The sequence below is a fragment of the Vipera berus genome (genome assembly GCF_964194415.1).
Source record: "Vipera berus genome assembly, chromosome: 6".
Classification (NCBI taxonomy): domain Eukaryota; kingdom Metazoa; phylum Chordata; class Lepidosauria; order Squamata; family Viperidae; genus Vipera; species Vipera berus.
The window spans coordinates 83330859-83348358 of record NC_138208.1 but is presented as its reverse complement, the minus strand read 5'-3'; the positions used below and the strand labels follow the sequence as shown (position 1 = coordinate 83348358).

Below are 17500 nucleotides of genomic sequence, written 5' to 3'. Positions count from 1 at the left end.
CTGAGTGTTAAAGTCATTTTTCTACATGGGGAGCAGAAAAAAAGGAATTTCAGCTCCAAGCAGCCTTTCAAGAATGCTTAAATATTTGAATATAAATTCCTTTGTGCTTGCCGTGATTTTGTCTTACATCTGACCCTCCATGTTCTCAGCACACAATATTGCTTTGCTGCCTCCGTGTTGCTTTTTCCGAGGCTTTTCAATGTTGACTCATCGTTCTCTTTCTGTGCCTATTCCCCCCCCCCCCCCCGGCCACATCTCACTTCCCTTCCTCACAACCTCTAAAATTGATCTTATGTAGTGGTAAGATATATATTATGACAAGCGTTTTTAATCTCCAGGGATCCTTTCGGGAAAATCTCCTGAAACTGTAGCAGTTTTTCCTTATTCTACAGCGATAGGTTTCTCTCAAAATTCAGGTAGGTTACTGTATGGAAACCTCACAGATATAGGGGTTTATGAGTGACAAAAAGAGGGACCACATAGAGTGGAAGAGATGCTACCTCACCTGAGGTAGTTCTCGACTTACAACTATTGTTCAAATTTACAATAGCACTGAAAAAAGTGACGTGACCGTTTTTCACACTTGTGACCGTTGCGGCATCTCCAGATCATGCGTCAACATTTGGATGCTTCATATGGATGGTTCATATTTATGACTGTTGCTGTGTCTCCGGGTCACGTGATCCCCTTTTGCAATCTTCTGAGAAGCAAAGTCAATGGGGGAAGCCAGATTCGCTTAACAACTGTGTTACTAAACAACTGCACTTAACAGCTGTGGCAAGAAAGGTCATAAAATTGAGCAAAACTCAGTTGACAACCTTCTCACTTAGCCACAGAAATCCAGGGTCTGATTGTAAGTCGAAGACCACCTGTATTGACGTGATTTCCCTTGATTGTTTAGGAAATAATTCAGAACACCTTCAAGTACAACCGTCCTTCTTAGCAAGATGGACAGGATCGTTTCAGGAAATGCTGTTGACCTTAACCTACAGCGTTGCACAGCTGTGAACTTTTTCACAAGGCATCATCTAGTACACACATGTCAAACCTGCAATGTCACGTGACATCGCGCAACCTATCGGGACAGTTTTGCCATTGCCAGCAATGGGGTGGGTGCGGCTTCCACGTGACGCATGTGGCGCCTGAGCCGGTAGTTTGACACCCCTGATCTAGTGCCAGAGATCTTCAACATGTGCAACTGTAAGACTTGTGGACTTCAGCTCCCAGAATTCCCCAACCAGCCCTACTGGCTGGAGAATTCTGAGAGTTGAAATCCACAATTCTTAAAGTTGCCAAGGTTGGAGACCCCTGATCTAAATGGGACCAAGGAGAAAGGCCTTTTCTATGGTGGCTCCCTCACTGTGCAACATTATCCCTGAAGGGAAAAAAATGGCCCCCATTTTGACACTGTTAGGAAAGGCCTAAAGAAATGTTTTTTTTCCTGCAGGCTTGGGAACTTCAGGGTGATATGGAGCCCATCAAGATCATTTTTATTGTCATTTTTTACTGTGGCACACTGGCACACATTAAAAATGAAATTCTGTTGCCTGCTCTCAAAAGTGTACACATACATGGCATACATACAGACATGTTATACGGTACATGTGTATATACCTTCACCCTTAGCTACAAATACATACGTGTGGTTTGGTTTAATTGTTGTCACCAGAGGATTGGCCATTTATTGAGATTTTGTATTGGGGTTTTATTTCTGTAAGCTGTCCAGAATCACTGTGAGCTGGGCCACACATAAATTTACTTAATTAATAAATAAAATATTTTTTAAAAAAAAATTGAGAGAGAGAACAAACGGCCACGCGCTCAACATTTTAATAAGGTAAAACACAAGCTATAACTTCCCACCTGTTTTACTCTTTTTGTTTTTGGTTCATCCCGAACTTATATGGGGGAAGAAGATGGAAAAAAAATAGGGCTGCACCCATTCCTATAATTCCATTTATATCCCGCCCTTCTCCGAAGACTCAGGGCGGCTTACAAGCTTAGCAGTAGCCTTCATTCTATGTATATGCCTGCTTATTAGGGCTTTCACACACACCCCCAAGCGGCATTATTACAAAGTCAGCTTAATTGCCCCCAACAATCTGGGTCCTCATTTTACCTACCTCGGAAGGATGGAAGCCTGAGTCAACCTTGAGAGGAAAGGACATTTATCTGGAAGTCAGATTCTTTAAGTCAAATGTGCCCCATTCTTTATCTTGTTCCAAAATTTCTTTGATCTGCCAAGTGGAGTTTGTTCCTCACGACAGGCATATATTTTTTTTTACAACTGCATGACTAACATCAACAATCTGCAAATTTAGTTCCCCTTTCTTTAAACCTGGTAGGCTTCTAGATTTTATGATAATTGCTTTTTCCATGCCTCTGTCTTCTATGCCAGAGGCAGCCAATATCGTGAAAAGGTAGAGATACAGAATGGCTATGTTCAGATAACATGCTTGGCTAGAAGTGGTTTGTTGTTGTTAGCTGCGAAGTCGTGTCCGACCCATCGCGACCCTATGGACAACATTCCTCCAGGCCTTCCTGTCTTCTACCATCTTCTGGAGTCCATTTAAGCTCACGCCTACTGCTTCAGTGACTCCATCCAGCCACCTCATTCTCTGTCGTCCCCTTCTTCTATTGCCCTCGATCTTTCCCAGCATTAGGCTCTTCTCCAGTGAGTCCTTCCTTCTCATTAGGTGGCCAAAGTATTTGAGTTTTAGCTTCAGGATCTGGCCTTCTAAAGAGCAGTCAGGATTGATCTCCTCTAGGACTGACCGGTTTGATCGCCTTGCAGTCCAAGGGACTCGCAGGAGTCTTCTCCAGCACCATAGTTCAAAGGCCTCAATTCTTTGGCGCTCAGCCTTTCTTATGGTCCAACTTTCACTGCCATACATTGCAACTGGGAAGACCATAGCCTTGACTATACGCACTTTTGTTGACAGGGTGATGTCTCTGCTTTTTAGTGTGCTGTCTAGATTTGCCATGGCTTTCCTCCCCAGGAGCAAGCGTCTTTTAATTTCTTGGCTACAGTCCCCATCTGCAGTGATCTTGGAGCCCAGGAAAACAAAATCTGTCACTACCTCCATTTCTTCCCCATCTATTTGCCAATAATTGAGAGGGCCAGATGCCATGATCTTGGTTTTCTTAATGTTAAGTTTCAACCCAGGTTTTGCACTCTCCTTCTTCACCCGCAACAAGAGGCTCTTTAGTTCTTCTTCACTTTCTGCCATTAGAGTGGTATCATCTGCGTATCTTAGGTTGTTGATATTTCTTCCGGCAATCTTAATTCCAACTTTTGATTCATCTAGCCCTGCCTTTCTCATGATGTGCTCTGCATATAAGTTAAATAGGCAGGGCGACAGTATACAGCCTTGCCGGACTCCTTTCCCAATTTTGAACCAATCAGTGGTTCCGTGTCCAGTTCTCACTGTTGCTTCTTGACCCGCATATAGGTTTCTCAAGAGACAAATAAGATGGTCTGGTACTCCCATCTCTTTAAGAACTTGCCACAGTTTGTTATGATCCACACAATCAAAGGCTTTAGCATAGTCAATGAAGCAGAAGTAGATGTTTTTCTGGAACTCCCTAGCTTTCTCCATGATCCAGCGTATGTTGGCAATTTGATCTCTAGTTCCTCTGCCTCTTCGAAATCCTGCCTGTACTTCTGGTAGTTCTCGATCCACATACTGCTGAAGTCTAGCTTGTAGGATTTTAAGCATGACTTTACTAGCATGAGAAATGAGTGCAATGGTGCGATAGTTTGAACATTCTTTGGCACTGCCTTTCTTTGGAATTGGAATGTAAACTGATCTTTTCCAATCCTGTGGCCACTGTTGAGTTTTCCAAATTTGCTGGCAAATTGAGTGTAGCACTTTTACTGCACTGTCTTTTAAGATATTGAATAGCTCAGCTGGAATACTGTCACCTCCACTAGCTTTGTTGTTGCTCAGCTTTTCTAAGGCCCACTTCACCTCACATTCTAGGATGTCTGGCTCGAGGTCAGTGACCACCTCATTGTGATTATCTGGGACGTTAAGCTCATTCTTGTATAGTTCTTCTGTGTAATTTTGCCACCTCTTCTTAATCTCTTCTGCCTCTGTTAGGTCCCTGCCATTTTGGTCCTTTATCATGCCCATTTTTGCATTAAACGTTCCCTTCATCTCTCCAATTTTCTTGAAAAGATCTCTGGTCCTCCCTATTCTATTGTTTTCTTCTATTTCTTTGCACTGTTCATTTAAGAAGGCATTCTTATCTCTTCTAGCTATTCTCTGGAATTCTGCATTCAATTGGGCATATCTATGTTTTTCTCCCTTGCCTTTCGCTTCCCTCCTTTCCTCAGCTATTTGCAAAGCTTCCTCAGACAGCCATTTTGCTTTCTTGCATTTCTTTTTCTTTGGGATGGTTTTGGTTGCTACCTGTTGTACAATGTCGCGAACCTCTGTCCATAGTTCTTCAGGCACTCTGTCTATCAGATCTAATTCCTTAAATCTATTTGTCACCTCTACTGTATATTCAACAGGGATATGATTTAATTCATACCTGACTGGCCTAGCACTTTTCCCTACTTTCTTCAGTTTAAGCCTAAACTTTGCAAGGAGAAGCTCATGGTCTGAGCCACAGTCAGCTCCTGGTCTTGTTTTTACCGACTGTATAGAGCTTCTCCATCTTTGGCTGCAGAGCATATAGTCAATCTGATTTCTGTGTTGACCGTCTGGTGATGTCCATGTGTAGAGCCGTCTCTTGGGTTGTTGGAAAAGAGTGTTTGCTATGACCATCGTATTCTCTTGACAAAATTCTATCAGCCTGTGCCCTGCTTCATTTTGTACTCCAAGGCCAAACTTGCCTGTTATTCCAGTTATCTTTTGGCTTCCTACTTTAGCATTCCAATCCCCCATGATGATAAGGACATCATTTTTTGGTGTTACTTCTATAAGGTGCTGTAGGGCTTCATAGAACCGGTCAATTTCATCCTCTTCAGCACTGGTGGTTGGGGCATAGACTTGGACTACTGTGATATTGAATGGTTTGCCTTGGATTCGAACTGAGATCATTCTGTCATTTTGAGGATTGTATCCCAGTATTGATTTTCCTACTCTTTTATTGACTATGAAGGCTACTCCATTTCTTCTGAGGGATTCTTGCCCGCAGTAGTATACCTGATGGTCATCTGAATTAAATTCACCCATTCCTGTCCATTTTAGTTCGCTGATACCTAAGATGTCAATGTTCAGTCTTGTCATCTCTTGTTTGACCACGTCCAGCTTTCCTTGATTCATGGATCTTACATTCCAGGTTCCTATGGAGAAAAAATCTTTACAGCATCGGACTTTCCTTTCACCACCAGACATATCCACAGCTGAGCGTCCTTTCGGCTTTGGCCCAGTCGCTTCATTCTTTCTGGCGCTACTAGTACTAGCCCTCTGCTCTTCCCCAGTAGCATATTGGACGCCTTCCGACCTGAGGGGCTCATCTTCCAGCGTCATATCGTTTTGCCTTTTGGTACTGTCCATAGGGTTTTCATGGCAAAGATACTGGAGTGGGTTGCCATTTCCTTCTCCAGTGGATCACGTTTTGTCAGAACTCTCAGCTATGACCTGTCCGTCTTGGGTGGCAGTAATCCATGAAGGGGCAGTAATCCATGAAGGGGAGAAGTGGTTAAAAGATGCCAAAACTATATTCATTCCACCTGCTAAGTTTTTTAAATTCTACATTTCATTGACTTAGTTTTAACATGCTGTGCAAAGGTTTTCATTTCATCTTTATTTTTGTTAACTGAAGGTGATGTACATGATGCTCTGGTGGGGTGGTGGTTAGAATGCAGTATTGCAGGCAAACTCTGCCCACAGCCTGGAGTTCGATCCTGACAGGGCTCGAAGTTGACTCAGCCTTCCATCCTTCTGAGGTCAGTAAAATGAACACCTGGATTGTGCTGTAAAGCGCTATGGGGTGGTATATAAAGCGAGGTGCTATTGCTATTGCTCTGTCCTGTTTTCCCCACAGCAACCACCCTGTGAAAGAAAGACAGTGGCCAAAGTCATCCAGCCATCAAGTCTGCCTAAGCGAGAACAAGAAGGGTTGAACTTAATTGTTTGTGGGAGTGTAATGACTCTAGGCTGATGATGCACTTAGCTCCACCCCCTCAGCTGAACCTGCTCTTCACCTACAGTCCATGCCCAGTGGTGGGATTCAGCCAGTTCGCACCAGTGCAACAGAACTGGTAGCTAATTTTTTGTTGCCCAGGCCCAGAATGGACTTCCGGAAGCATCATCCACACAGAGAACCGGTTGTTTACATATTTGAATCCCACCACTGTCCATGCCCCAAACCTTCTCTATGATAGTACTTCCAAGCCATGAATTCCCCTCGTCTTGCACGTGTGTCGACATATTTCCTGCCTAAATGTCATACTTTGCTGAATGATATCTTCTTCCTCTTAGCCCAGATTCCCAATTTGTTCAGATTGAACTGCAATCTCATTTCCCACCCACCCCATGACATTGCCTCAATGTGAATTTGTTGCCACCAAATTTGACGTAGCCCGTTCATCCCATTACCCAGTTTTTTAAATATAAAGGCAGAATAATTCTGGACCTAACACCGATCTGCAGGACATAATAGATATATCCTCCCACTCACTGTCTACAAGCAATAACACTGACTCTCTGAATGGGGTACCCAGCCAGTTGTGGATCCACCCTTTTGCAGTACCATCCAAACAAAATCCCTGGTGCCCACCTCAATTTTACCAAAGAGAAAATGACCACTAACACAAGTGAAGACTTTATTTCTTGTGTTTATTTCTTGTGTTACTTGTGCTATGGAATTTATAGATAAGTACACAAATCTGTAGGAAAACGTGGATAGACATTGCTAAAAAGATAGGGGAGGGGATGGAAATAAGCTTCTAGAGGTCCGAATTTATACCCGGGGAGAAAATCAGAAACAAAAGATTTGCAGTTACTTCTGATCTCCCATAGGTCACAAAAGATGACGGCATGACCCTGGGACATTGCAACTGTCATAAATATGAACCGGTTGCCAAGCATCTGAAATTTGATCATGTGACCACAGGGATGGGGGAAAAGTGTGAACAGGGGCCATAAGTCACATTTTTCAGTGCTGTTGCAACGTTAAAACGCTCACTAAACGAATGGTTGTAATTTGAGGACAACCTATAACATACGTTTTTACCTTTTTTTTACACCTTTTTTGGACTAGATGGAAAAGTCTCCATTTGTCAGAAAACTGAAACTAACCAAAGCATGTTGAATCCAAGGCACAGCCCTGAGCTTTCATGAGTTGACCGATTTCCAAGTGAACAGGACAGAGGAGATAACGATGTGGAAAGTGATAGCAACGTCTGTCTCACTTTTTAAAAAACTTCTCCTGTGTTTTATCTAATCTGATATGCTGTTTGATCACTTTGATAGGTAGAGAATCAAAAGGGGACTGGGTGGCACCTTTCCTGCCTGACGCATGTTATTAAAAAGCATAATCTTCTGTCGCCTATTCATTTGATATGCAAAAAAACCCCAACAACAACCCAAAACAAAATCAAAGACGGGAGCCGGTTATCCCGAAAAACACCCGCACTTGCGCCTCTCACAAACTGTACCCTTAAAACACAACTCTGCCATTTTATGGTTAGAATATTTTCACCATCCTTTTACTTTGTTCCTGGGTGACAGACCTCCATTTTCAGTGTTATGAAAGTGGCAGCAATCAGCCTATTCGCATACTCAGCAAGGGATAGAAAAAGTTCATGGCTCTGAAACTTCTCAAAGGCGCCTCGGGGGAAAATAACACACGGACACAAGAGAGAGAGAGAAATCCAGAGACTCAGAAGAGAGTAGAATGATACTTTTATTGGGATTTGCTTGGATTTCAGTCCTTGCTTCTTATTGTAGACACAATCTTCAGTGGGCAAACTTCCACCGAAGATTATGGCTAAAGTACAATGCAGGTAGTCCTCGACTTACGGCCACAATTGAGCCCAACATTTCTGTCGTTAAGTGACACATTTGTTAAGTGAATTTTGCCCCCTTTTACGACCTTGTTGTTCAGTGAATCACTGCAGCTGTTAAGTTAGTAACCTGGTTTGCTTCCCCACTGTCTTTGCTTGCCAGAAGGTTGCAACCGTCATAAAGACGAGCCAATTGCGTCAGAATTCTGACCGCACGACCATGGGGATGCTGCGACGATCGTAAGTGTGAACCATGCTCATAAGTGATATATATAACCATGCTTTTTCCAGTGCCGATGTAACTTCAAATGGTCACTAAATGAATTGTCATAAGACGAGGACTACCTGTAATGAAGGACCGTATCTTCCCCAGCTTAGATAGTGTATTATTTTATTCAGTTCAATTGATAATTTTAAACCAACTTTCATTTCAACCCATGGGCTTGGCATCGCATAAGCATCAGTTGGCCAATATGAAAACCCAAATGCCCAATCTCTATAGAAATTGGGTCAGATCTAAATCTTCAAGGAGATTTTTCTCGTTAATGCAGGAGAATGCAGAAAAGACACAGGTAGGATAAGCGCCAGGTAGTCAACAATACCCCAATCAAGAAAGTACTTACTCACTAAGGAAGAGCCTAAATAAGGAACCAGGAACACAGCTACCAATACTGACAGGGCAAGCCACTTGTATATAAACAGAGAGTAAGCCCTACTCCATTCTTGCACTGATGATATTACCTTGTTGGGTAATGAAATGTCTGCAAGAAAAGATTCAAGCTCAGAGACCATGAAGGACCCCACAGTTCAACCCTGAACTATAAATATTCTCCACCATAGGATTAAAATGTTCAGAGCATACATTAAAATCGTATTCCACATTTGATTTATCTCACTCACATGCCTTTCCCTTTGTGGTGTCACTATCACCACATGGGGTAGGTTAGGCCAGAAATTACGACTTAGCCCTAGGTTGCTTGATGAGGCTGGTAAGTAACTGGGGGTTTGAAATTAGGTGAGCTAGGAAGAAGCCTGACATTGTAACTTAGACACCACATGGATTCTGAAATTGAAGAGAAGAGAAAGTAATTATATGGCCAGCTTCTGATTACAATTAGCATGCCTGCTCCAGTCCCCGGGTTCCCCAGCAAAGAAACTGTGATTTGTGTTTTAGTGTATCTCTCTACGAAGGATAAGGCTGGCCATTAAAAGTGCAAATCAGAGCTGAGAACGTAGGAAGATCTCTGCTGGGCCAATCAAGCATCAGTTAAGCCCAGAAGCTCCTCTCCAAAGTTACCAGAGACACAGGCCTGCAAGCAAGACCTGAACTTTGTGCCACTGTGACTCCAGACAAGAAAAATTCAACGCTATGCTCCCAGAACAGTAGTCCTCGACTTACGACCATAAATGCAGCCCAAAATTTCTGTTGCTAAGTGAGACGGTTGCTAAGTGAATTTTGCCCACTGTTACCACCTTTCCTTGCCACAGTTGGGAAGTCAGTCACAGCAATTGTCAAGTTAGTAACACGCTTCTAAAGTGAATCTGGCCTCCCCATTGACTTTGCTTGTCAGAAGGTCGCAAAAGGGGATCCCGGGACGCTGCGACCGTCATAAATACGAGTCCGTTGCCAAGCGTCTGAATTCTGATCACCCGACCATGGGGATGTTGCAAGGGTGGTTGTAAGTTTGAAAAATGGCCGTAAGTCACTTTTTTCCAGTGCCGTTGTAACTTTGAAGGCCACTGAATGAATTGTTGTAAGTCGAGGACTACCTGCAGCTGAAGATTTCATCTTCCTCCCAAGACTACTGGCCACTGATAGACTTGACATAGTCACTGAGAGCTAACGGCTGTCATCACATATTATGGCAGCAATTTCCATAAACAAACTTGTTTGACCAAATCTGTGACAGTTTTTTGGAGTCATCTGGCTTGAGAGGTGGCGACAATGCATAAACAAACAACCACTTCACAAGGCATAATAATAATAATAATAATAATAATAATAATAATAATAATAATAATAATAATAATAATAATAATAATAATAATAATAATAATAATAATAAAGTTGGAAGGGACCTTGGAGGTCAACTAGTCCAACCCCCTGCTCAGGCAGGAAACCTTATACCATTTCAGGCAAATGGCTGTCCAGTCTCTTCTTAAAAACCTCCAGTGTTGGAGCATTCACCACCTCTGGAGGCAGGTTGTTCCACTGGTTAATTGTTCTAACTGTCAGGAAGTTTCTCCTTAGTTCTAGGTTGCTTCTCTCCTTGACTAGTTTCCATCCATTGCTTCTTGTCCTGCTTTCAGGTGCCTTGGAGAATAGCTTGACTCCCTCTTCTTTGGGGCAGCCCCTGAGATATTGGAACACTGCTATCATGTCACCCCTCACCCTTATCTTCATTAAACTACACATACCCAATTCCAGCAACCGTTCCCTATATGTTTTAGCCTCCAGCCCCCTAATCATCTTTGTTGCTCTTCTCTGTACCCTTTCTAGAGTTCATCAACCAGAGTTAGAATCAGCATCAGGAAAAATGTATCTAAGAAAGAACTTTGAATAATGTTTCCAGCTGCAGTTCATCTCCCCAAGGATGGGTACACCTTCCACCCAGCCAATAAAGCATTTTTTTTTCCATTTGATCCCAGATCCTTCAAGGATCACCCAACGATAATTATTTATTTATTCCATTTCTACAGCTGCCCGTCTGAATTAATGACGCTGGGTGGCTTACCGTTCAAAACATACACACTACAATAGGCATCAAAAGCATGGATTAAAGAATTAAATCGACTTCCTATTAGTCCTGTTGCACCCAAAAGAACCTTAATAAGGTTTTGTTCCTCATTATCTGAGGTGGATTTTTTTTTAAAAAAAGGCTGGGATGCAGAAGATAAAACATCCTAAATAGAATTTGCTAAGCATAGTGTCAGCAAACTCAGATAGCCCTTTCTGTTTTTTCTCAGATGACTTCAGAGCCACAAAGCTGATTCATACAGTTCAGCCCTGTGAGCGAAGAAATGGGGCTGGGATGCCCTTTTATTTGATTTCCAAAAACGTGCTTTATGGCGCATGTGACTGTGAACAGAACTCTTTATGTTTTCGGCACCTTAAAGCAAGTGTGCCCTTTCCTGGGACCGATTGAAAAAGTCTCCAAAAGCACTTTTTGGAGATGCAATCAGTTGCCATGCCCTACTTGGACCACTTCATCCAGAGTGTATGGGTCATGAGCTTGGTTTAGATCAGGGGTGTCCAACTTTGGCATCTTTAAGACCTGTGGACTTCAACTCCCAGAATTCCCCCAGCCAGCCTGCTGGCCGCCGATAAGACTTGACATAGTCACCTAGAGCTAATGGCTATCGTCACGTCTTACAGCAGCAATTTCCATGAACAAACTTGTTTGACCAAATCTGTGACAGTTCCCCAGCATGTTGGCTGGGGGGATTCTGGGAGTTGAAGTCCACAGGTCTTAAAGTTGCCAAAGTTGGACACCCCTGGTTTAGATATTATTAAAGAGACAAACTCAACCGTGTCTCCTTCCCTGCTGTAAGCTGGTTGAAAATCATTCCCAAAGAAGTTACAACAAGCTTTGTGGCTGTAAGCTTTGAGTTTCTGGCTCAAACTGGGGTGGAGAAGCAACCGCTATTAATCAGGATAGATCTGAATCAGAAAAGGTACTTATTTTCCTTTTTAGATGTCCCCCAGCACCCTGGCAGCTGCTATTAAACTGTATAAACTAAACATGTTATCTGTTGCGTAAACCATTTCTGTTTTGACCCAAAGCCTCTGTGTTCAAACAACAACTCCCGCTTATCAGTGTATAGACAGTATTCCAGGTTATTGCCAACAACGCTGACTCTTGTGGTTCTCATCTCCGGCTACTCAATAGTTCTTGCCAGAGAATGTGGTGGCACTAAAGCAACTTGCATATTGTTTATAATCCTGATTGTTTAATTGAAGGTGAGTCAACAAGCCCATGTCTTTTCTAAGTTTCCTAGACGTCCAATTAATCTTGGATGGGCAAACTAAATATTGGGGTCTAAGAGCTCTGAAGCTGCAATTTGTAAAGTTGTAATCTTGCCTCATTATTATTACAATTGCTGCTGCTACTGCAGCTACCACTGCAATTATTCCTGATATTATTGATGATATCAGCACTATCAAAGCACTGTTTCTACGGGCGTTTCTCTAATTAACACAGTCGTTAATTCCCTGTGTTATTCTTTCTATGGACTGATCAGTGGGGGATTTTGGGCTAGAAAGGGACAGGAGAAAAATGAATGTGTTTTCTCTTTGATTTCCTCCTTGCATATCCAGCGTAGATCAGATAGGAAAACTATTCCATCTCAAGGCACCCCCTTCCCCACACTGGTTCCTAGCTACTTCATGATTGCTTTCATGCAACATACTAAATCCAGATTAATTTAACTAAACCTGGGACTCGCAGGAGAAATGATATTAATTAAACATGATGGACTGGGTATGACTAGTCTAATGAAGAGAAAGTCTAGGGGGTGACATGACAGCAGTCTTCCAATATTTTGAGGAGCTGTCACAAAAAAGAGGGGGGTTCAACCTATTCGCCAAAGAATCTGAAGGCAAAATAAGAAGAAATGGATGGAAACTAATTAATGAGAGAGCCAACTTAGAACTAAGTTGAAATTTGCAAACAATGAGAATCATTTATCAATAGAAGTTGCCTCAGGAAGTTGTGAGCGCTCCAAGTTGTGGAAGGGCTTGCTGGTATGTTGGCTGCTACCAAAAACATGTACCCATAATGACTTCTTTATTTGGCCAATGTCAAAGCCAAGAAACTGGCACCATTCTGGCAGTTTAAAGTTTGATCTAGACACAGAAGAAGAACTTGCATAAAAGACAACATGGACCCAAAAACGCGGACAGAAAGACCTCAGTTGTTATCCCTGGATCTGTCTCCAGGTCAGTAAGACCAAGACTGTATTATACTACCAGCTAGAGCAGACATGTCAAACACAAGGCCCGGGGGCCGGATCCGGCCCGCGAAGTGGTTTCATGTGGCCCGCGAAGCCATCCTGGAAACAGTGAGGGAACGGCCCCCTCTGCCTTGGCCCTGGCCCAGAGACCCTCAGATCTGTCCCACTCCTGCCCAGGCCCCCATAGGCACCCTTGATGCAAACGATGTAGAGCTAGCCACGCCCACCTAGTAGGCCATATGCACTCTAGCCATGCCCACCCTGGCCATACCCACCTGGCCCCCTGAGGGCAACCGCAATGCTGATGCGGCCCTCAATGAAATTGAGTTTGACACCCTGAGCTAGAGCTACTGAAAAGTTTTTGAATTTATTTTTCCCACACTTCAAAAGTCAAAGCTGAATTTGGACTGAAGAGCACAACATCATAACTGGAGCTCAAGAAGGGCCTCGGAGACTCACCTTATCTGTCCTGCAGTTGTTTAAACCCAAATTGTTTGCAACCGCAACCTTTCCATCAAGCACCTGTTGTTCTCGCCGGAGCTGTTCTTTCATCTGCCGGGCCTCCTGAATCGCCTTGGTAACAGCATCGTGATCATTTAAGTAACCCGATGATGTGATGGAGGAGAGGATATCTGGGAAGAAGGGAGAAGGCAAAAGAGGGCATAAACAGAAATGCGATTATTGTCAAAACCTTCAAATGTTTTCTCTAGCACAGGGGTCTTCAAACTTGGCCCTTTTATGACTTGTGGACTTCAACTCCCAGAATTCCTGACCCAGCGTGCCTGGCTGAGGAATTCTGGGAGTTGAAGTCCACAAGTCATAAAAGGGCCAAGTTTGAAGACCCCTGCTGTAGCAGCCTACGGGTGCCTTGAAAAGTACGAGAGGTCAATTTCCTGGCTTAATTTATTTCAACACAAAGAGACAGAAAACCAAAGAGGGAAGCGAATGACTGATTGGTACAACAAGGATGGAATTATCAACTCCAGTTTTTCTCAACCTTGACAACTTTGAGAGGTGTGGACTTCAACTCCCAGAATTTTGGCCATGCTGGCTGGTGAATTCTGGGAATTGAAGTCCACAACATCTCAAAGTTGTCAAGGTTGAGAAACAATGATCTACTCCCATACTTGGGAGGAAGCCCCATTGAACTCGCCAGCAGAAAACTGGGTTGCTGGTACTCTCTGGAAACTCTTTCAAGTTTGAGAAATGGATAAAGAGAGAAACAATTGACAAAGAGATCTAGAAAATGGCTCATTTCTTCTCTCTCTCCCTTGCCCTCAAATATGCAGGCAATCTTCGACTTACGACTCCAATCGAGTCCCAGATTTCTGCTGCTAAGCGAGACAGTTGTTGTGAATTTTGCCCCATTTTCTGACTTTTCTGGCAAGTGAATCAGTGCAGTTGTTTAGTTAGTAACATGGTTATTAAGTAAATCTGGCTCCCCCACTGGTTTTGCTTATTAGAACAGGGCTTTTCAACCAGTGGTACGGGTACCACCTGTGGTATATTGGCACCTGGGAGTTGGTACGCGACCATCCTAGAAAAGTGGTAGCAGGGGAGGGGAATGAGTTGAACTGGTGGCAGCACTGCACAAGCCTGAGCGAGAGATGGTTGGAACTGCAGGGCTGTCAGGGCTCCGCGGAAGCGCTAGGATCAGTGCTTCGGGGCTGTCACGGCTCAGCGGAAGCGCCAGGATCAGCACTGATCCCAGCACATCTGCTGAGCCCAGAAGAAGCGCCGATCAGCTGGGATGTGGCAGCATCTCCAGGGTCTTGTGATTTGCATTCAGATGCTTGGCAACTGATTCATATTTATGATGGTCACGGTGTCCCAGGGTCATGTGAAGTGACCAAAACCTGCTGGAACCACCCAGCAGAGGGGGGGAATAAAAACCAACCCCCCTTACCCCTGCTGCCAATCCTCAACAGAAATGCTCACAACAATGAAAACCTGAGACAGGAGGAAGAGCGCCGCTGGGCGGGCAGGCAGGTGTCTTGCTCGGCTGTGGCTTGGGGGGCACTTTTTTCAGTGCCATTGTAGCTTCAAACAGTCACTAAGTGAACTGTTGTAAGTTGAGGACTATCTGTACTTCATCACTTTTTTCCTTTTTTTTTTTGGGTCATCAAGTTTTTGACACCTTGCTAGGCGACTGGTGGTACTCGGATGTTGCCATATCCTAAAAGTGGTACAATGGGTGAAAAGGTCGAAAAGCCCTGTATTAGAAGGTCTCAAAAGGTAACCTGACCCCGGGACGCTGTGACTGTCATAAATAAGTTTGCCAAGCATCTGAATGTTGAACCCATGAACACGGGAATGCTGCAGTGGTCGTAAGTGTGAAAAATGGACATAATCTCACTTTTTCCTGAGCCATTGTAACTTGGTCACTAAATGAATGGCTGTAACTTGAGAACTACCTGTACTTTTATGCAATACAATAACAACAACAACAACAACAACCAATTATTCCTGAAGGTTATGGGTGTGCAAAATGTTCTGTCGCACAATGTTTTGATCCTGAGATGGACACTTCTGCATTTTGGGAAGAGGTTCACGTTAGGCTTCTTTTGAGGATGGAACGCTTTCAGAATGTTTGAGTTAGCTTGAATCAGAATACTCTGTGGCAGAACATTTTCACACCTGTCCTGAAATCCATGCGACATATTGAATTTCTCTAATTTTGGCAATAAGCCATTAAAAGAGCTGTGGTGGTGCAGTCGTTGGAATGCAGTATTGCAGGCTAATTCTGCCGACTGCCAGGAGTTCGATCCTGACCATCTCAGGGTTGACTCATCCATCCATCCTTCCGAGGTCGGTAAAATGAGGATCCAGATTGTTGGGAGCAAATAGGTTGACATTTATAAACCACTTAGAGAGGGTCTCTGGGAAGCGGTATATAAGTCTAAGTGCTATTGCTATTATTCCTACTCTACATGCAGCTAGATAAGTTGCTCAGCGGCTTAACTATGGAAGGGTCCCAGTGACTTAAAGATTAACATTTTTTATTTCCGAGTAGACTTTCATGAACAAGAGTCTCACTTCAGCAGGCATACTTAATGTTAATTCAGTTGGTATTTTGTATCAGTGTAAAGCAAAGGAATGCAAAGAAAATGAAGATCGTTAAAAACAGTGAAGGCAAATAAAGATGAAATGCCAAAAAAAAATAAATAAAAATCCCCTAATCCCAAAATCATGATTTTATGGAAGAAAATAACTGAACTGGGATTTAAATGAAGAAGTGCATGTAGGAATGAGTGTAAAGTAGATTCCCTTCTCAATTTTGATGCTGGTTTAGACTTTCAGATACATATCCCAGTCACAAGACATTTACATGCCAAAATGTACAATTTGCTGGCTCCCAAAAAGTGCATTTAAAAAACTGTAAAAGGAAATCATTTTATATATGTGTAATAGATAAAATGCAAGCAAAAACGCAGCTACTACGAGAAATATGCCCAAAAGTAATTAATGCTTTTGTGCAGGTTTGTTTGTTTGTTTGTTTTAAAAACAGGAAAACATAAGAACACTGACAAATATATAGAAGAAAAGTGAGAATCGGGGTAAAGCTAGACTTATCTTTAGCTGTATTTGTATGTATAATGGCTGGATTCCGAAAAAGGGCTCAGCTGGAGTATAATTTGTTTACGATTTAGGAAATTGTGCCAATTCACTTGTGATTGATTCAACAAGCCACACTGAAACTATCATTTAGCAAGCATTCCTTGTCTAATTTCCCCTAATGCCATAGGACTTTGTTTGCCAAACCCCAATAACTTCTGCATTTTAGAAAACAAGCCTTGTTCATCACTTCATATCACAGAAGGATTTGATTGGCTGCTTTTCCAAACTTTATGCTGGATTAAATGACCTGAATCCCATCCATCTATCTATCTGTCTATCTGTCTATCTATCTATCTATCTATCTATCTATCTATCTATCTATCTATCTATCTATCTATCTATCTATCATCTATCTATCTATCTATCTATCTATCTATCTATCTATCTATCTATCTATCTATCTATCTATCTATCTATCTATCTATCTATCTATCTATGCCCCATTTTATAATTTGGAGCATTGTCAAGGCACGTCTGCATGCCGCCAAGTAAACAAGTTTGTCGTAGCTTTTTATAAGCAGGAAATGCAACACCCAAAATCTGGGCCTGTAGAGAAAAAAAATGTAAGCTTTTTTCGTTTGAAGTCTGTTAACCTGGAAGCTTAAGAAGCAACTGAAGAATAAGGTTCCGTGAAAGGCATGTGTGGAGCAGATCAGAAAATCAAGGTTTTCAATCAAACTTTATTACAGTCACAGACCAGCCAAACAGACAAGGTTGTGGGGGAGTAACTTGTCTTCTTTATCATCCCCTCCTGCTGCAAAGGACCCGGTCCTCTTCTTCAGGCTAGAGCAGGGGTCTTCAAACTTAGCCCTTTTATGACTTGTGGACTTCAACTCCCAGAATTCCTCAGCCAGGCACGCTGGTTGAGGAATTCTGGGAGTTGAAGTCCACAAGTCAAGGGGTCTTTAAACCTGGCCCTTTTATGACTTGTGGACTTCAACTCCCAGAATTCCTCAGCCAGGCATG

At 42.9% G+C, this 17500-nt stretch overlaps 1 protein-coding gene across 2 annotated transcripts in view; it reads right to left on the bottom strand.

Moving 5' to 3' along the window:
• Positions 1–17500, bottom strand: part of SOX5 (SRY-box transcription factor 5) — a gene marked incomplete at its 5' end in the record, with an annotated part of 509776 nt that overhangs the window by 45540 nt on the left and 446736 nt on the right. For both annotated transcript variants that reach the window (XM_081330567.1, XM_081330566.1), the window contains one exon: positions 13376–13548. In XM_081330567.1, coding sequence (XP_081186693.1) covers positions 13376–13548 — 173 coding nt within the window. The remainder of the gene's footprint in view (positions 1–13375; positions 13549–17500) is intronic.